The sequence below is a fragment of the Centruroides vittatus genome, unplaced genomic scaffold (assembly GCF_030686945.1).
Source record: "Centruroides vittatus isolate TY-2023 unplaced genomic scaffold, ASM3068694v2 contig_351, whole genome shotgun sequence".
Taxonomy (NCBI): domain Eukaryota; kingdom Metazoa; phylum Arthropoda; class Arachnida; order Scorpiones; family Buthidae; genus Centruroides; species Centruroides vittatus.
Window position 1 is genome coordinate 167,585 of NW_027122174.1, and position 21,357 is coordinate 188,941.

Genomic DNA, 21,357 nt, shown 5'->3' on the forward strand with positions numbered 1-21,357 from the left:
CGAAATTAATCGTATTTGAAATTTAACTATTTTGCCTGGCAAATTCCCGAGGAAAACTTCTAAAGTCTCAAAAAACACGAAAAAATCGTGCAACAAATTTTCTAAAAATTCGAACTTTTGCCGAATTATGTTCGATTTCAAAACTTTAAGCACAATTCACGTAAAGAAATATTCAATTTAATAACAAAAGCGTTTTGTAGATGACTGCCGCTGCTTTTTGCCCAGTCGGGCCAAGTCGAGCAACGATTTTGGATAAAGTGGAAAATTTTTTGACCGTACGCGTTAATATTAATCCGAAAGTTTACAGTTTCGGGCGAATTTCGTTGTTAATTTTGGGCGCGATACGAAATTCTTCGTCTCTTTACTTCACGCGGCGACTTTTTGTCGGTCGACTTCGGTCATTCCAACCAAAAAATGATCTAATTTAGTCAAAAAACCTTACAGGAGTTAGAAAAATCAAAAATTCCAAAAATTATAAAAATTTCGTTTCGAATTATTTCAATAATTATCTTCTCCCGAAACTCTTAGACGAGTTAAACAACTTAATTTGCATCGATTTGCATTTAGATAACGTCTCTTTTTCGAAAATTTCTCATCTCGAGACGAACCCCTCCGTTGTGCCCGTAGCTAATTGAGATTAAAGCAGAATCTTCCGAAATTATGAAAGTTTGAAAAAATTCAAAAATTCCAGAATTGACGAAAGTTATTTTGTTTTAATTTTACTAATTAACTCGTCACATAGTTCCGTGTAAGCCATGCATTAACTTCGTCTCTTTCGTTAGTCGTAGCCAATGGCGGCAACGTTGCGTACCGCCCGATACATCCGTCCTTAACAGGGTTTCGACGTCTAGCTGGCTGCTTTCGCTCCGTCTTTTGCCTGTCTACGCGTTACGTAACACTATAAACATTCGAAAAGCTGCGTAAATTTAATAAAACCGCCGAGTGAAAAATGTGATATAAATTGTAGTAATGTGGCGTGTAGCTGTCAAAAATCGATCTGTAGCTATTCCAGACGTAGACGTGTGTTTAATGGCTACGAAAGGTGCATACGTTTTAAAATTTATATAAAAACTAATCTCTGTAGAAAACTTTTTGTAGTTACTATTCGGACTGAGACAAAATTTGAAATTAAATTTCAGTAATTGAGTGACGTGACGATAGAACACGAGCGAAAGCTTTGTTTCGGTATCGATACAGAGAACGTCGTATATTCTAACTGCGGGAAAAAAGTGTTATTTTTACGAGTTTCGTATCTCGGATACCCGTGAAACGTGACTAGTTCTGTAGATTTCTTATAGAGCAAAGTATTATCAAAAACCTCACCCGAGAAAAATTTGCCTAAATTTTTTAAAAAAGAGGGGGCAACTCTGGAATATATTTTCGAACAATACCGAACGATCGTTACAATCTGCACGATTTTTACAAAAATTTTGCGCCATCGTGAGAATATGACGTCACCCGGAAACGATGTATTTGTTGGGACTAAAAAACGTGAAGTAATATTTTGCCACGCCAATTGGAAAATAGTAAAAAATCTGACAGAAAATCTTTTTCGACACTCGAAAAATCTCGTCGCAATTTAGAAGTTGGCGAGCAAACCTCCCAAAAACAAGGATAATTGCCCGACGTAAAAATAAATCTAAAATACGTACTAAAAAATTCGTTTTAATATGAAAATATCGTGAAAAAATTCCACTCCGTGAACTCCTTTCGAGTTTTCTAGCTCGCTCCAGGAAAAAAAAACAAAATAAAATAAAAAAAGTGAAAATTGGGGACATTAAACACACTCTAATTAATAGCGTTTTGTATAGTCTCGATTCGTGATAAATATAAATTTTGTTTTGGTGTGTTAAAGTTAAGAGTTTTCTTGCCCTCTGTATTTTTATCCGACGTACAAAAAGGAATGGCAACGCTTCCAATAAGATTAAATATCCATTGTCCGTCCGACAAACTCTGACGTTGATAAAGGAACAAATGCGATCCTCGTGCTAATGTATAGATTCATTAAATACACCTGCACCGCGAAACGTGTCACTTAAATATTTCACTTAATTACTCGGAAATATGCACGTAATTGATAATTAATGACGTCATTTATGAGGATTCTAACACTCGTGATGCAATAACACACAATGTTCGGCATGCCGAAGCCGGAAAAAAAACACCAAAAATAAGAGCGAGTAATGCCGATAAGGTGGGTCGTTAAGTGTTTAAAACATATCCGGTAGAGGTGTTAAGAATTTTTAAACAATGGCTAATACTAAATCGAGTGTTCTACTCACCATAACTTACGTCAGTTTCTTGTTGTTAAGAAAACACTTTTAGGAATTTTAATTCTTTCGATAACAATGCTTACGTGATGTTATTAACGCTTTAAATTGCCATTATGAAACGTTTTATTAAAATTTTACGCAGTTCTATTAAAAAATTCAATTATTAAATTACTTATTAAGACAGACGAAGTGTTAGGAGATATTATTTATAATTAACAGATGGCGCTCTGATGTTCTAAAACGTGGGCGCTGCAACACTCATTTATCAAATTAGCGAGCGGCGCTACTGTTTTGAATATATTCTTTCAAACAATAGGCGGCGCTGTAAATTTTTTCAATTATAACAGGTGGCGCCGTATAGTATCGATTTTAACGTCTCGCAGCGCCATCTGTTACAGTTTTTGTAAAGTAAAGCGGCAAAAAATATCCAAAAATGTTCCCCAATACATTTTTAAATAAGATTTTTTGAAATTTTCTAAAAGCAGTGGAAGGTTATTTAAGTGGATTACAAAGTGGATTAAAAAAAAAAAGTTTAAAGAGCTATCAGCGTTATTCTCTCTTCATTATCTTTCGGCAATATCACGTTGGCTTTAAAGTCGTTAAGCTAAAAAAGAATGATATAAGATTTCATGACATGTTTAAAATATTTTCAAGGCTTTTAAACATAGTTTATTTAAACTGCAGTTTAATTGGTCATCGACAATTTCCAGTGTCACGTCTTAAGATAGCTTCCGTGTGTTTTAATGTTCCTTTTTTTCGTGTGTGTGGTAGTTGAAGGGTTGTTTTTCGACAATACATCAGGGTGCAGTCTAAAAACCTGTTCCATTTGTGTTTAGGTATACAAAAGTGCCTGGTACAACAATCTACAAGTTTGGCGTGAGAATCCGACTCCGCCCAATTTTTACAAAAACTTTCGTCTAACGACGAAATAACTTATAGAACCGTGAATGTGTATCGTACGGGTCTTTAAAAATTTATCTAATTCCATTGGAATTTCGTCGCACTTCTCGAACACTCGAACTAGTCGTACACCTTGATCAAGTAGAATCCGAATAAATTTTTTTCTTCCTTCCCTTAAAATAAATACAGCGTGTTCTTTTCTCGGAAACGCGTACTCCATTGTTCGAGCACTTTTTCGACAATAGCGGAACACAACATACCGTCTTAACGTTTAAAAAAGTGATATAGAAAATTAACCATTTTCCACCGATCTACGCTACTTTTAAACGGCATTAGAGTTATGTAATTCCGGGCACGCTGTCGGTCACGCTACCAAACTCGATCACTATATGCAGCGAATAAATTCAAATTAGCGGGAGTTTTCCTATACTTGACACTTTCCAAACACAATATTATTGTGCTTTTTTCATTTATCAAATATGTAATACAGCGCTGTTTCAAGAAATACGCGAAATATTCTGGTTTACTACAGAGAATTGGGTATTTAGGAATAGTAGAAAGTAGACAGAAACTAATTTGAAATGATATTTTTTAATTATTTCGGGAGAAATAAATCAAAATAGTTTCTAACAAGTAGATGGCGAGCGATGGCTCGCTATCACATAGCATTAGAAGAGAAGGCCAGTTTAGAAAGGTTGAAAAGTACTACATGTCCTTAAAATAACTATTCTCGCTACATTTAACTCGCACCTTTTATAAAATAAATTTATTTAGATAAACAATAGGAAAGCCGGGTTTTTTGGTGCACAGACAGAAGAGGTTGCTTTTAGTCTCCAGTTACGGGTACAAATAGAAAGAATCTGTTGTAGAAAGTGCCAACAGAAAGTGTTCTTTGCTTTATAATTGCGCATATTTTCTATCGCGTGTCTCGAAATGCACCCGTCGTGCTTTAATTATTAAGAAAACATTTTAAACTTTTTGACTGAACGATAATTTTAAAAAATTACTATAATTTCTTCGAGTTTGAAAATTATTCATGTTCATCCAGTTTGAGTGGATGGTTTAATAGGTGTTTCGACAAGTTGTTAAGAACGTCTTTTGTTTTTATACTTCGTGCACGGGTAAAAACGACGAAAAATAAAAAGATGGAGGAATTTTCTAAGTATTTCAGGCTAAAATTATCTCTAATTTTGTAAATAAAGATTCATTTTTTCTCATATTTCGAGCTTAACTCGGATCTCAATTTTTGATACACGATGCGATAGTTTTAGCTTAATGCAGGAGATGCCCTGTCGTCATACAGGGCATTTCTCCACACTAAACTTAGGTTTTCTGTCTTTTCAGTCGGTATAGAATCTATTAATTGTTAGAGAATCTTACCATCTATTCTTCTCAGAAGGAGAAAGTGGACAGGAAGTAAGATAAGCCAGTAATTAATATGGCGTTTATAGATTTTAATCTACGAAATAGCCCGAGATGACTCTACATTAGAAGGAATTCCGGTGTGAGACTTCGAGTTCGTAAAGTATAAAAATTACTTTTAACAGTAAGAGCGAAATGCTCTACCTTCGATTTAATAAATAAAGGAATAAATGTCGGATACACAAAACTTTGAAATATCGAAAGAAGGAGAAAGAGGAAAAGGAAGATGTCCTAATGTGTGGGAGGATCAACTTCCACGTATTACGAAGGTCGGTCCTCCCACACATTAGGGCATCCCATTCGAGGAAGGGAGTTACCCATAAGATGCCTTAACGGATAGCATCTTACGAGTAACATCGGCTTTTCTTTGGATGTCTTTAACAAAATTCTTCTGTATTATCTTTAATTCGTATATTCACTCTCTCGGTTTATTCTTTAGCATTAGCTGACCCGATCAAAAATTTAAATGTTTAAATAACAGATGGCGTTTCGCAAACGCAACAATTAAGTAACGTCTAGTTCGATTCAAATTTTGACTGTTTTTTCCTGGTGTTTTTATACTTTGGGATAAAAAATAAATAAAAGCATAATTAAATATCCGGTAATCATTTAGGAAAAAGAGCAAGAGCGAAGTTGGTGAATTCATTTAATTATAAGTCAATTAAACAGCGGTAGATGCTCGGTTTTCCTTAATACACGATATCCTCGGAAGGAACTTTATCAAATTGCTATAGCGTACGTCAGCGGTAGAGATACCGTATCAAATTGCATGCAATTTCCAATCATACAAGATAAAAGTTCATCCAACCGTTTCACCCGCACGAAAAATAATAGAAAATGATTTCATCTGGCAAACTTTTTTCTTCTTTACTTTTGACAGCTTCGTGATTTATTTATAAAAAGAGAGAATTCGAATTAATCGAATGTTTTCTGACTTTCGATCATCTAGATAAAGGTCGAGCGTAGCATTTCCTGGTCATTTTCCGTTCTAATGATAAAAGGACGACGAAAACAACCGCGTACCGGATCCTTAATGGATTTTCTCAAATGATCCTTCGAAAATAATTCTGATATATTATCCTAAATCATTTTTAATTAGAATAGATATTTATATTTAGCATAAAGCATGGTCGACGGAGCATCAAAAACTGGTTGCAAAAGTAAGAAAAATCCAACACACAATCAAAACAAGAGGACTGAAATAAATGTACACAACCCGGAATCGAGTTTTTTAAATTATTAATAAGGTTTTAACTGCTTCCAAGGAAAGTAAAACACTTTTAATTTTGTGGATCGGTAGATGAGATTACTGTTTAATTTTATCTGTCATCCACACAAATTTTCGATGTATTCGGATTGAAAAGTCAACTTTTATACCTATAAATACGAGGAAGAGTGTTTCCCGGATTCTATCCAAAACAATTAATATTCAAAAGATTGTATAGGCAGGCCTACGTGTTTCTTGCCATGTTCGAACGTTTCCAAAAAATACGGTAAAAATTGTAAAGTTAATTGCGACGCGTGTTCCAGCGCGTTAATAATTATTCAAATCTGCATACTTAATAGAAAAATGATTAAATGACTCAATTACCTCCTTTTGTGTTACCCAAGTTGACAATTTTTGAATCGCAATTGTCGATTTCAATAATCGATTTTAAATAAAACAATTGCCGTGTTTCGATTAATCACGTGTCATTTGAGCGAGTTAAACAATCAATTTCAATAATGGGCAATTTTTTTATATAGAACATATTAGAAAACAATCGATTTCAACAATGCTAATTTGATTCGATTGTTCAATTTTCCTAACAGAAACAATTATGACGTAGAATAGTTTTATGAAATAGCTTTATTTTTTTTAAATTTCAAATAATTAGACAAAACTAACACGGCAACTCGAGTGTTACATACAAGTACATTTCCGCAGGTGACAATTTTTAACAATTACAATCAATGGACTGTAACTAGAAAAAACAAAAAAGAAACCGAGAGATATAGAAACAATATTTTGTCAATGCCATCTTTCCCGTTCGACCGAGTCAATGACCAGTCGAACGAACACACAAAGATTTTAATAATGGTGGTCTGTGGGTTTTTCACCCCTTTCTGTAGAATATACAAATACCTGAGAGTTCGTGAGGCAAGTTAATGACGATCATTGTTCGACCATGATTTCTACGTCGAGCGGCGACTTATCAACCAGACTCGGCGACTTCCGTCTCGGTGACCGGAAGTACATCGCCCTCTAGCGGATAGAAAGTGACTTTTCCAAAGCTGGCCGAAATAATGAAGCGAGTTGACGAAATGTTTTCACCAATGCTCCATTGATTTTTGACTCGGACGCCTATAAAAAATCGTCCGAGATGTTTTATTTAGCAACAATCGAATGGCAAAAACATTGTTTCGCACAAGTAAAACACGATTTCGACTTTCACGCGAGCGATTATTCTTTATTCTTTCGGTTTTTTACCGTGTGGAGCCTGTCACACCGTTATAAAATTAATTATTCGGTGTGTGTTTTGTAAAGCATTATTTGACTATGTTCCAACCAGATAAAAATCTATATCGAACCAATCGAGCGTGAAATTATCTGGCTAACAAGCCAACCTCGGGTATAGGTGGGTGAGAATATGTTTCCAGAGGTGAATTTATGAAAAAATGGCACCGTATCGGTAAATTCATCTCTAGAATCGATATCAAGATGAGATTTTCTTTATAATTCTTCGATATATTAATTCGTTGGGGTGTTGTTACGCAAGTTGATCGACTCGTTTCTTCTCGATACGCGGCTGACGCAAATGATGGGAAAATGTCAAAGGTCCTCCCAATTCTGTTCTTTATCTATTATCGTAGACTCGTAAGTAGTTTATTAAAACTCTTAATAAACCTACCGAATGTCGGGTAACTGTCTGTCCGATGCCACATTCACACGTTAATAGTAATTCTGTTCCTTACAAAAAGAAGAAAAAAAGTAAATTACCTTCATTATCTCGCATTCTTTTCCACATAAAAGACGGAAAAAAGGGTAAATTATACGTGGCTATGGCGGAATTTAAGCGCGTAGAATGTCTTTAATAAAGGCGAATCGACAAAAGACAACTTAATTAAGCCAATACAATAAAAATCATCAAGTAATCACTCGACAGTCCGGTCGAATGTTTCGTCGAGTAATTTGAGCGTAGTTCTTGTCTGTTCAAATATTTAAGCATCACTCGATTAAAAAGAAGTCGACTCCGTGATAAATTAATCCACAAACCAGCGAACGTGTCGAGTACGAGACGAAGTTTAGTGCTCAGAATCGTGTTTCTCGTTGATGTTTAATAATAATCAGGGCCGGATTTACATAAGGGCATTTGGGGCCTGTGCCCAGGGCCCCCACAAAACTGAAAAAAAAATTATGTTTAAACATAATTTTTTTTTCTATTACCGCGACAGCCTAGTGTGGCCTTAATCACGAGGGCAACAGGCAGAGAAAACCAAAGCCGGGAACATCGGAAAATTTTCGGGAAAAAATTTCACATAGGTATTTTTCAGTTAAATTAAAATAATTAGTTTTACACAGATTAAATATACGTATGTTTACAATAACCTTATTTTTAAATGAAATTTACAACTTCCTAGTTCAAATCTAATTGAAAGTACAGTATTTTGTGTAAATTTTCTAAATCATCAAATTTGCCTACTCTTAAAGGGGGACCCCCACCGAATTTGTGCCCAGGGCCCCTGGATTGGTAAATCCGGCCCTGATAATAATAATACCGAATGAGGATTTGAGGAAGCGTAATTTTAGTCGAATTTATGGCAGCGATTCAAATTAATATAATCAGTATTCTTTTCTTTAACAAGTCTAAAAATTCGATACAAGCTACGACTGTAGTAGCTTGTCGAGGATCTCGGAGATCCGGGGCAAATGTTCACGTCGAATTGGACGTAGAATCCATAACGAGTATGTGCGGAGGAAAGTGTAGAATGTAACGAGATAAGGCCCCAAAATGAAACTTGGAGGCAATCCCGTTACTCTCGTGTTCTTGTAAAATTATATTTGGACAATGATTAAGTATACATTTCATTTGAAATTGTAAGGCTTAGTAAAATCTTTTTTGTCAATTATAACAACGATAGATAAAAAGAAAACTTGGTCCGAAGGACCTAACAAATATCTTCTTGTTTTGGTATAACGCGCCATTATACGATTGAGTTTATAAAGTTTTCGACGACGACGCCAAACAGTCACGTCGTATACGATTTTTAACGGGGATTTATTCCGAAAACCCTTCGAATTGTGGATTGCAGGAACGCGGGCCTCGCACTCACTAGCGCGTAATGCAATTACCGATTTTCCTACACGTCATAATTAATTGGCATAAAATTCTACACAATGCTCGTAACTGTTTTTTCCTTTTTAATCTCTAAATGACTAAACTTAGCTACGGCCGAATATTAAACGTATCAAATTGCTTAATATTTACTTAATTAATACGCGCTTTAGTAATAATAATAATTTAAATTTATTAAATAAATTTAAAATAGAAAAAAATAGGAAATTAATTTTAAGAAATCTTTCCAACACTTCTACAACACTGTAGGTGGCGCGAAGGCACGCTGTCCTTAATCCAGAGTTCGTTGCCTCGGCAACCGATCGAAGCGATTTAAAAAGATTAAAACTGACGCCAGCGCCATCTACATTTTTCTCGTTTTAATTAATAACATTTCGTATTTTCCGAAAATATTTGAATAAAAATGAAATTAACCGTCATTTTCTACGGGGAGAGATTTTAAATGTCGATAGAGTTTTGAACTTGGGAGTTTTAATATTATATTTTACATCCCGCCATCTGTCGGATGCAAACCACATTATCTTATGGAATGTGGATTAAAATCGAGTAAAAGTCGTTTAGGCTAAGTAACTAGGAAAAGTAAGCGAGTAACTAAAAAACTAAATCTTCTTTTAATGACACGTTAATAGCAGAATCGTAAAAAGATATGCTAATAGAGATTCCCAGTCTGATAAATAAAATTTACATTAAAGTCTCCTCTTCGAATGGTGATTTTTCGCGGATGAAACATTTTACACGTGTTCTATACAATAAGGATTTTTAGGATCGTTTCTGCCGCTCTTCCTGTCCATCCTCAAGGAGGAAAAGTCCTCGTTAGAACCGGATTTAAACCACAACGCCGCCGTATTGGAACTTTCTTCCGTTTGCTGCGTGGCTTTCCTCCTCCACGCGTGAGGCAAACTGTAACGAGGATGGAAGACGCAAGGCTCGTTGCTCGAAGGCTGCACTAAGGCTTTTCGCGGTAACGTGCGCGAGCCTCTGACGAAGACTTGAACTTTTCTTCCTCCCAAGTAGTGTATATCTTTCGGATGGATGTAGCCTTCGCCGTTATTGAAACTGGAGACTCTATTTTTGCGATTTTTCCTCCGCGTTTTTGGGGTGAGATAACCTTCGTCTTCGTTGGTCTCGTTAGATTCCTGTTCGGTCGACTGCACCGACTCTTCGTAATCCGGAGACAATGTGTAATTCGATGATTCGTCAGTAGCGGGTGGAGTAGGTTCGTCTGCGGGCGATTGCGTTTCGGTTTGCGGAGCGAGGACTTCGGGAGTACTCACCGAAGGGGGGATTTCGGGAATATTCGACGGAGGAGGAACGGCCGGGGGACTTATCGAAGGAACTTGAGGTATACCCACTGGGGTTACTTTCTTTTTTTGACTTCCTAACGTCGAACCAAAGTAACGAAGGTTTTGCAAATTGGAATTTGGCTCTATGTTATCCTCTATTTCTACTTTTTTGTCGTCGTTTAAATTATTAGACACTATATCTTCTTCTTCCAGAGGAGATTTACGTTCCTTCTTCAGCAACTTTTCCTTCAGTTTTTTGGCGTGGCACTGGAAAATCGATTTGGGACAACAGAAGAATACGATAACTGCCACGAAAACTGTCGTTGTGGTAGAAACCGTGGTTGCTACCGCTATTTCCGCGATGGGCAAATTTTCTTCCGCCACAGTCGTTACTTCTTTACAAAGGACGTTTTCCGTTTTATGATTCACCGTCCCGATTGGATAAGATGGGATATTGATTGCGTCACGTCCTTCTACCACCGAACCCGATTCTAGACAAACCGTGTACCCAAAACCCGGCTGTAAGTTATCTACAAGATATTCGTGACTTTTATCCGAACGAGGAACAAAAGGCGTTTTTACGATCATCTGTGTGACATTTAATGTTGCGAAACGACGAATGCTTAACTTCCAAACGAGTTCTTTAGCATCTATTGGCGTATCCGTTGGGTTTTCCGTAATAACGTGCCATTTAACGGCAATTGTCCTTTCTGTCGTAGATATTCCAGTTAAAACAATAGCAAATTTAGGGCTTTTTTGTTTTATGGAGGGTTCGGTAGTTATTTTATGGCATCTGGCAGGCTCCATCAGATACTTTTCGTTTTGCGTTATGGCCACGCAGATTATATAAGTTGTGGCGGGATCCAACTTTTCGATGTGATCGCGAAACACTACTTCTCGTTTGGGTCCCTCCGAAGAATGTTTGATAATTCTGTGGTCGTTGCTAAGGATCAATTGATAAGGGCTGTCGGTAGCTCGACGATATACGAGGCCCCAAGAATCGAAGCCTTCTCGTTCTACCACCCAGGTGACAATTATAGAACGAGAAGTGGCAGTAGTCGCTAAAATTCTGTATTTCCACGTACTTTTGTGGATATACCTGACAGAATTCTTCTCTTCCGGACACAAACGTTGTTGTTCTATAGAAGAAAGATGCAGTCCTCTATTGCGCTTCGGAAACTGACAAGCGGGAAGCAGTACGGTATTGTTACCATGATGATGCCATTCGTAAAGCCAAAGAGCTTGACAATCGCATTCGAAAGGATTATCTATAAAGAAATTAGTCGTAATTAGGCTCCTTATACTAATATTACGCTATTTCGCGTATAATTTTGCACGCACGAGGTCAGAGATTTAAAAATTAAATCTACAGAAGAGAATTTCATAACTTTCTTATCTAAGTAATAATAGTTTCGTGCATCAGTCTCGTGACCTGTACGAAGAGGTTATACACCCTTTTCTTTTTAAATGTAATGAAGTGACACAAAAGAAGAATACGAAGTGGGACTCTCTATTATCCTTAGTATTATAAATGATGTTCAAAATCTATAATTGAGCCTCGGAGACGCTTCTGTAAGACTCAATTACTTTTACATGTTTTCGTAACCTTAGTATAATCACGTTTGGTATCTATGTTAAGAAAAATTATCGGTAATGGAATCATAACTAAAAAACAATGGCTTGGACAGACAAACGCGAGAAAAAACCTCAAATTCCTATCAAAGGCGCTATATTAGAATAAGGCTAACCTGATAAGTGAGATAAGTAGGACAAGAAATGCGAGGTAGGCCTATACGTTCAAAATTCTAGACGTTTTTCAACGAACAAAGGAAACAATCATTTATTCCCAAGGCGAGCAGCATTGCTGCTTTACAACCTTGAAGGCTTTCAATAGAATTTTAATAATTCTTGCACGGGTGGATTACTGAAACAAAAACAAACAATTGATTCGCGTTGAATGTGTAAAGTTTCGTTCGTTCCGTCGTTTCATCTTTCGAAGCATTCCTCGACGAAGGCAAGCAACTGGTTTCGACACAGGAATTGCTCTCAAAAACGTTTCTCCGTATGAAAATAGTTTGTTAATCGACGTAAATCGGTAACTGAGAATTGCGAGAAAATAAATAAATTTGCGAAAAGAATAGGTTCAATAAGACCACTAACACGAAATAATCATTGTCCAAGCGAGTAAAATTCCCAATTTCCAAACCTTATTTTTCTAGTCTGAGCAATGAGATACGACGCGTGTTGTCAATGATGAACAATGACTAATCGATCGAATCTATTTACTACGGGTTCGGATCACATTCGATAATGTTTACTGCAGTTAAAATAGAGCAGTGCTACAGGTTAATTATCCAGTAGCTGGTTAAACAACTCGCGACATCCTTCTATTTTCTACTGTTTTTTAGTCGAAGGTAACTCGCTTCAAAGTCATCTTCGAAACAACAACGTGGATTTAGAATACATATTAATTTAGAAAAAATATCATGTTAAACGCATTAAGCATACTAATTAGACACTCACCTGAAAGATCTAGATGAGACAGCTTAACCGGAAGCGAATAAAAGGCCACGCTTTGTATCGAGTTTGAATTCAACAACAAAACTTCCAACTTGGGTAAAAGATGGTTGCTGAATTCGGGAAGAGCTTGGATCAAGTTGTGACTAAGATCGATATAACGCAAGGATGGAAACGACGTCTCGAACACTTCGTCTGGAACTTTACTCAATTTGTTTCCCCTTAAACTCAGCTTGATTAAGGTTTTGACAGTGACACCCAAATCAAAATCTTCTCTCCCTATATTAGAGGCTAACGAGCGAGTTTGGTTGGTAAGAGGCTCTGAAAAATTCGGGTGTCTGACGTCTGTCACGTGTCGGGAGGATAATCCTAAGAAATTTCTATCCAGGATCAATTCTCTCAGGTTTATCAATCCATCGAAGACGGGGCTGGGCCTGAGAAAAACTATTTGATTGTCACTTAAATCTAACACTTTCAAATTCTTCAACACAGAAAGAGCGTATGGCACAGCATGCAATTTGTTCTGCGAGAGATTCAGCATTTTAAGGGTCTCGTCCAATTTGGAGAATGCGTCGGGGTAGACGAACTCCATCCGACAACGAGTCAGCGATAAGGATTCCAGACTGGTATTGAAGGACGGAAAAATGTAAGGAAGATGAGGAACCACGGAATCCGTTATTTCTATAGACTTAGTTTGTATACTGGCGTTTGCCGCAGCATCTAGAATCCTTACAGAGTGGATAATATTATCTAAAGTGGTATTTCTGCACATCATGTTGAGGCGATCGGGTTCGTAGCTGCAACCCAACGACGAAGGTCTCGAAGTCTGGCTCCCACCCAACACCACCATTGTAAACAGCAGCGAGACAAAATATAAGTACCTCGGGTAGGTCATCGCGCTCTGAAAATAAAACGTTTCTATAAGCAAAAATTTGTTAACCAACACCCGAAATGCGTCTAAATTCTTCGCTAGATCCTTATCGGGTGTAAACAATAGGAAGCGTTTGACCACGTTTGCCGAACAACTTTTTGCCAGTAGAATGACCCGTCGGGTATCGAGTACCTTCACCTCGGGCACCCGATAGTAAACAGTAAAAACAGTATTAACCTTTAGAATTAGGGAGACAAAACCATCATTCGGTCGAATCGTGACGAGCAAAAAATACATTTTCAACATTTTAAACACCTCCTAAGCTCCAAACATGGCGTAGGAATGACATAGGATCGAGAATTTTTGTACACGTTCCGAGTTAGTGACGCTTAATTAATGTTCACGTTGGCGAAACGATACGCAGATACGGAAACACTACCTACCTGACATTAAAGACGTTGTTAGCACCTTCCACACGTCGAGCCAACTGAAGCAGAATATCCACAACGAATTACAGGAATGTCGGTTTGATACCGGTAGATCGGGATCCAAAGTAGGTCACGGCATTTTTTTCTTCTCTGCATCTATTCGCGGATCGGCTTCTTTAAAGGAAGGCAGATGTGTGTGTGTATGTATATAGCGGTTCTATTACCTGGCCATAAATCTGCATTCTTCTGCAGGTGAGTGTCTCGTTTTCCCCTTTTTGCACCCCTGTATTTACCGTTTGTTTAGTTTGCGCTTCTTATGGAATGGTTTACTTTTTTTATTCTCTTTCCACCTCTGTCAACGTTCACTTTAATAACTTAAGAAGCACGATTCAATTGTTTAACAGTTTGATCGCGTGCGTGATCGATATTTGCAGGGGATACGAAATTCCACAAAAAATACCAATTTTAAATGATCTTAAAGGTACGATGCACGAAAGTTCTACAATTTTGTAATCTACGGACACAGAAGTCGCACGCCACACGTAAGGGATAGTTATATTTGACGTAGGTTCCGGTTTGACGTATGATTTAGTGTTTTGCACGCTACAAACAAACGTTTAGGTATGTAATATTTTTCTTATGTTTATAACCCAATTCTAAATAACGATTCCGAGATAAAGCCACCATACTAGACCTGTCCAAGTTATCGGCGATAAGGACCAACTTTAAATTTTTTTGTGACTACGATAAATACCCATAAATTTTTTAAATACAAAATACCGGAGCTTTCATTTTCTCGTAGTTTTTAAACCACTTTGAGCACTACATTGATCGTTTCATTTAAATTTACGCACGTAATAGCAAACATATATATCGACTAAATATGGAAGATCAATTTTGGAATATTCAACCCGTGCTGGAACTAGAAAAAAGTGCAAAATTACCAGAGAAGAAACTTCTAATGAAGAATTGTCGCTAAAGGCATTATGTCGCGAAGAAAAATGACATACCATCTTGTACTAAGCGTGATATTGTCCTCATAACCGAACCATTTTCTGCACTGCTTCGTAACTCTCACACTTCCAAAGTGGGTTAACGTGTTTGATGGCTTTGAGAGTTTAATTACATAACTTCCTACTCTAACCTATCGTGTAGTGCGACACACCGGGAATAATCTGTTTAAACATAGTGCCATTAATACCCGCCAAGTTCCATTTTTAACATACATCTGGAGCAAATGAAATACCATCGAAGAATGGTTTTCCGGTTAATTAAGACAATTTAAACTGGAAGTTTCTTTCAAGGACATACGGAAATGAATGTTATTTATAGTCTCTCCCGCTTTACACTTAACGAAGTAAATTCAAAAGATAGAAAAGGTTGATGCTAGTCTATAAGGAAGAGAAATTTCAATAAGTGACTAAAATCTAGTAAAACTGAATGCACCTAGTCGTGAAAAGTAGAGGGAAGTTGTACGCGAGGGCTCAACAGTAATATTTGCATAAAATTTATTCATCTCTTCATATACGAACGGTTTTAAAATGATTAATTCGTAGAAAATATAGATTTCAATGTTATTTCAAAGTAATTGGTAGGTATATTCTGTTGTAAGGGGACACAGAATTTATAATAGCACGTAGCCTATGAGATCCAGATATTTTTATTTGTTTCAATTAGAGTTAACAAGACCGAAACTTACACTAGCCACGTCATTGCTGCGCGTGTCATATCTTAGTCGAGTTCAAACTGCTGGTCGGCATTTGCGATTATTTTGTACAGTATATTAAATTCATTTAATCTCTAAAATGCCAAAAAGAAACCGTGTGTTTACTGACGATTGAAAAAAGTCTGTAATCGTATCGACCAAGTGAAATACGAACGGTGCTTTTGAGAATTTTCAGTAACTAGTTGTGGGCATTCAAACATTAAAAACCACTCGAAATGTGCGCAACATAAGGCAAACAATAGAAACTTCCTCAAATATATTATATTTTAAATGTACCGGTTTAAGTGACAAAGAATTTTTATAAAAGTTCACACTAGTGATAAATATTAATAATATTAATAACATGTTTAGTTCAGTTATTAAAAATTGCTTTTAACTCGTTGATTTTGTTAACTACTACTTTAAATTTGAAGTTAAGACTATTTACAAAAACATACATTTTCGAGTCTATCTTTTAATCTTTTAACACAACCACAGAAGTAACAGTTACAATGGTTTGAAGAATAAACTTCATTAAAAGACAATAATAGGTGAAAAAATTCAGAGTATTTAGTCTTTTCAATCATAGATACTAATCCTAGTAGGCTTAATACTCTGTCGCGTTTTCTCAAAATTGTCCCGGTTTGAGAAAAAAATATTACGGTAAGCCTACTTAGAATATGCTCTAATGCCCATTTTCATAAGGCCTCAAAATATCTAACTTGAAAATTGTAAGGTACAGCCTAGAAAATTTTTGTTCAAACCAGTAGGGTTCACTGTATGTCCCATTTTCAAAAACTACCACTGATTACCCACTTTCTGTCATCTGGAAGGTCCTGCGAGGATAGCGAGGGCCTTTGGACTTTGTTGGATGTTGCCCTAGTGTTACTAGTTGCGAAGGAACCCCGTTAACAGTTCGAGGCACCAAAAATGTAGGTCTGCCTCTGCATAACCCAAATATTTTCTACAGGTTTTATATATGAAGTACAAGTTTACTTTCTAAAACTTTGTTGGTTTTTTCACAATTTCTGCCCTATGGGCATTAAGAGGGCTTTTTCAAAGCCCATCACTGGTTTGGCCAGACCCTGAATGCAGCATCCAGATTGCGAGGGACAAGATCTGGCATATCAATGATAGACAACTGCAAAAAATTCCTATGGTTTTTGGCTGTCCAGATTCAATCCTGGATCATTGTGTTGTGGGCTGGTGCCATAACTGCTTTGAAACTTTTAATGTCTGTTCTGTGTTCCAGACTATCTAGGTATATGCCCGAAATGCTTAACAAACAAGCCAGTTATGACTTGTTTACATACTTTGACATTTAAGGAGTCTTCAATTTTGTTTGTTTCTAAATGATAGGTACACATAAGACTATAAATACGATTATAATAATCACGATAATCGAAACAAGTAGACTGCAAAATCTGACCGACGACGGTCGTCGGTCGATTTGCTATGCTAACGGCTTACGGTGCACGGGGCATAAGCCGCTCGACCAGGCTATAGTCTACGCAGCACGAGATACTTGACAATAGCTAGAATAATACATGTAAGAAATTAAATTGTTTAGTAATTTATTTTGATAAACTATCTTCTCCAATAATGAAAGTTGTAACTCTAGCATGCAGATGACAGATAATTAAATTTATTAATACGAAAAATAGAACGAAAGCAAATGCTGCGTCTAATGAATAAATTATTTGGCCGAGCGTAAATTTATAAAAAGTAGTTTGAAAACTTTTATAAATCATTCTACCAGAACAATAGTATGACTCAAAACCAAGAACATATTATGTGAGACTTATCTAAGTCTTTGTATGCTATAACTAATTTATTGCGACTCGTATAATTATTTGGAAAGTTATTAACCGAGACACCAGTGTGTAATTTAGTCTAAATTAAACACGGGAATACCCACAAACCGAAAACAGTTCCGTATCCTACTTCCCGGGGATATAAATCTGATTTACTGGAAAAATATATTCATTCTCACTCGGTGTTAAAATCAACCAAGATATACTGTGTCTGCGTGTGTGAAGTGAATATTTTAAAATAATAATAAATTTTGAGACTGCACACAAAAATTATTGCTATATTTCACTCGACTGGATCGGATCTTATATCAAAGTATGAATTTATGATATTTATCTGTATAATAATCTCAGAGATGACTTGAAAATGTTACTAAAACGGTGCATATCACACAGTCTTGTTCTTATTATAAACTTCAGTCTGTACGTCTGGTTCTTGAAAATTTTAATCATTGTATAACCTGTTTCGATGTTACAAAATGTTATACTTTGTTCTAGAAAAAATTTAATTACTATAATAATCTAACTATAAATGTATTGTTAAACTAGGAAAGTTTTTAAAATAGATTTTAAATTGTTCTAATTGTGTTTAAGCAATTTTGACCTACACTTAATTATAAGCAACTAGGAAATTAATTTGTAATAATATTTGTTGACAGAAAAAGTAAACATTCGCGAGTCATTATCTAGAAGCTGATATTTTTAGCTTTCTTTTGTTAATGAGAATTAAAATTTTTGTCATTGATTTGTAAGATATTTCAAGATCACTTGCAATTTATTTTTGTTCCATAACTTTTATTCAAGTTATTATATGGCACAATAAACTTAATAAGTATGATCTAGTCACAAAACTATTTAATAAATATTAATATTGATCCCAGTATCAAATGTCTGGAGTTTTAAGTCTGAATTTAGAGGTAAATTTTACTTTAAATTTAATGTTTCTCCTCATATTTTACATTTAAGACCCTATATAGTTATTGGTGTTGAAAATCAATACAATATGTGATTTGACTGGTAATTCTTAAGTTTTTGTTTGTAACATTTTGGAATAACTGCATGCCATTATTATATTCAACTGCTTGTTCGAAAGCAACCGTTCCAAACCGATCGTCCGTTTTGGACGACCATATATAGTGTGGTCCTCCAAAAAAAATGCTACCGTTTTAAATTATTGCGATTATGTTAATTACAACCGGAGATGCATGCAATATGCATCGATCGATAGAGTATATGTCCGAGTTTCGTCTATGTCTATATACAAACATCTTTTTGTCGGCTGCCGCCAGGAAGTGCCGTAAACAAAACTGGCAACTGCGCAACAAAGAAAGCATTTTATGTTCTGCAGTTTGCAAAAACTGTTTGTCTTAAATGATGGATCAATTTGAAATTGTCTGTAAAACATGAATTTTGCAGACAATTTCAGTGATCCACTATGTAAAGCAAACATTCTTGTTGCACAAAGATGATCGATTCCAAGTTTGTAGACTGCAGAACAAATAAAATGCCTTCTCCGTTGCAAAGTTGCCATTTTCGTTTACAGTGCTTCTACAGAGAGTAGACGAAAAGACATTTAAAGAAGTATAAGATTGTTTAAAGTTCAGAAAATGCAGGACAGAAATTTCAAAACATACTTTATTACGGTCTTTAGTGAATTAACATTATCCGAAACCCGTATCCGTCTAATACACGTATATAAATATAAACGAGTACTTTCTTTGAAAAACATTTATTTGAAGTGTATGCTCCGAAGAAAGATTACACTTAAATTTGGTCATTCATAGAATGACAACACAAAACTAAAGAATATATACATACGTAATGTAAAATTCAAACTTAAACAAAACGGAAACAATTCAACAAGAACTAATGTAAAAAAAAACAACAACTTGACAATGAATAAAAAGACTGTTTTTACCCAAAGCCACTTAATGTTTGTAACTATGCTTTGATATATAGAATTAACAAACTATAAAATGTGGCCGTAACCTTCGGTTTACATTTTACGAACCTAAACAAACCAAAATAAGTAACCATGCATAGTGTGACTTGCATAATTTTAATTAAAAAAAGAAAAATTATTATTTTTTTTTGTTTTTTTTAATAAAATTTTAAACTTTTTCAATTTTTTTTGTTTTTAGACTTTTGTATGTTACAAAGTTGTAGCTATTTATTTATATTTATATATATATATATATATATAATTTTTTATTATATTTTTTATTATTTACACTACTCGTTTCTGATGTAGTGAAATTGAATAAAATCATCATACCATTGATACCAAAAACCATACAGTTATGATACGCCCAAGTGAAGAATTAATGAACTTGTGACGCAATTATAATCCTTTGCTAATATTTCTACATTTTATATCTAAATTTCTTCTGTGTTTTTTCCCCCTTTGATAACTCACAAAATATTTAATTATGAAAATATCAAATGAAATGTTCTAAATGTGATATTCTGAATACCTTGTATAATCATGCTATAATGAAGTTAAATATTAAAACATATAAAGACTGACTATTCTCGCTTTGAACGTGGATTTTAACTTGTCTAACAAATGTTCGTTTCTTGTTTTGGTACCGAAACTGCTAATCTAACTGGAACATTACCTGGTTCGCAAAGTTGACCATACACTTAGTCCTATATTGGGGATCGAATTCTGCAGACTGATTACACATCCAAAATGCATTGGGAAGATTACAATTTTCGAATGCCTTGTTTGCAACTTCCGGGTGGTTGTTGTTGTAATACTTTGGCTTGTTGTCGTAGATCCAATTACCACCTTCCTCTTCGCTAATCCTGTTGTTATTTCTTTTCAGAATATTCTGTTCTAGTAGCTGGTTGCTGGCAGGTGCATTCGTCGGGTGGTTCGAGTTGTTCTTTTTGTTGCGCCACCTTCTCCTTTTCCGGAATTTGTTTTTCTGTTTGGTCTCTCCGTGAGGATTATCTCCTTTCTGAGAACCTTTTTCGTTTCTTTTCTCGCCAGGTTTATAAAGGCAGTGAGATTTGACAAAATTCGAAATGCCCAAAGATTTCTCTGTGGGTTTCTGAAAGTTTGCAGCTGACGAAGGTCTCTGCATGATTGTGATTTTCTGGTTTTCTTTCAAACCAAATGTAAACTGTTGACTAGATTTAGACATATTAGTCATTTTGTTATTATTTTCACATTGTGACTCTATACAACAGTTATTATTCGAACTGACAGATAGTTGTTCTTTCTTATCGAATTCATTTTTACTTAACTGAATCTTTTCCACTTCTAAAGTGGTATTATCAGAATTTTTGTTTTCTTGCCAAGTATATAATTTCCTTCCGTATTTGCTTAAGTCGTCGGGTCCCAAGTCGGATTCGTTTGTGCTGTTATAGTCGGAATTTTCTTCCGAAGTTTCGGTGCAGTTGTCGCTCTCGGATGTTCTGTTTGCCGTTTTCTTTCTATTACGTGCCTTTCTTTGATTCTTCTTTCGCTGACCCAAAATACTCGAATTAGCTCTGTCGGGGATATAAAAGTTATATTATCAAACTAATGTTCTAGTTTTAGTTAGAAGAATTTAATATTACATAGTATGATATTATAAAATTTGGTTAGAATTAAAGTAAAAGCATTTAATTCCTTTTTTCTATTAAATATGAAGATTTGGATTCAGAAAAATATTAATTTACATTATAAATATATTGATAGTCATTGTAGAAGTACATCAAACAATATCTTTACCATTCAGTATATAATTTTAATGTAAAATCCAATAAATGTTTTTGATTGTACAGAAGATCTGCATCATGTCAACAGCATTCTAAACTGAA

General features: G+C 35.5%; 2 protein-coding genes across 2 annotated transcripts in view; both read right to left on the reverse strand.

The window, feature by feature from the left end:
- Positions 1-9,663: 9,663 nt before the first annotated feature.
- LOC136974603 (uncharacterized) lies at positions 9,664-14,296 on the reverse strand. The gene is made up of 3 exons (XM_067269534.1): positions 14,047-14,296; positions 12,739-13,633; positions 9,664-11,483 (listed from the first exon to the last, which is right to left on the reverse strand). Exons 2-3 carry the CDS (start codon positions 13,625-13,627, stop codon positions 9,664-9,666), a joined length of 2,709 nt encoding a protein of 902 aa, XP_067125635.1. The 5' UTR covers positions 13,628-13,633; positions 14,047-14,296.
- Positions 14,297-19,164: 4,868 nt separating this feature from the next.
- Positions 19,165-21,357, reverse strand: part of Nop17l (Nop17 like) — an 83,680-nt gene continuing 81,487 nt past the window's right edge. The window contains exon 7 of the mRNA XM_067269535.1: positions 19,165-21,045. Coding sequence (XP_067125636.1) covers positions 20,145-21,045 — 901 coding nt within the window. The 3' untranslated portion in view covers positions 19,165-20,144. The remainder of the gene's footprint in view (positions 21,046-21,357) is intronic.

What these genes read in the sequence shown, in the direction of transcription:
- LOC136974603 (XM_067269534.1), bottom strand. Translation starts at nt 13,627, where the DNA reads ATGACCTACCCGAGGTACTTATATTTTGTCTCGCTGCTGTTTACAATG. An exon ending in GTCTCATCTAGATCTTTCAG is followed by an intron (nt 11,484 to 12,738) that starts GTGAGTGTCTAA and finishes ATTTCTTTATAG; the next exon opens with ATAATCCTTTCGAATGCGAT.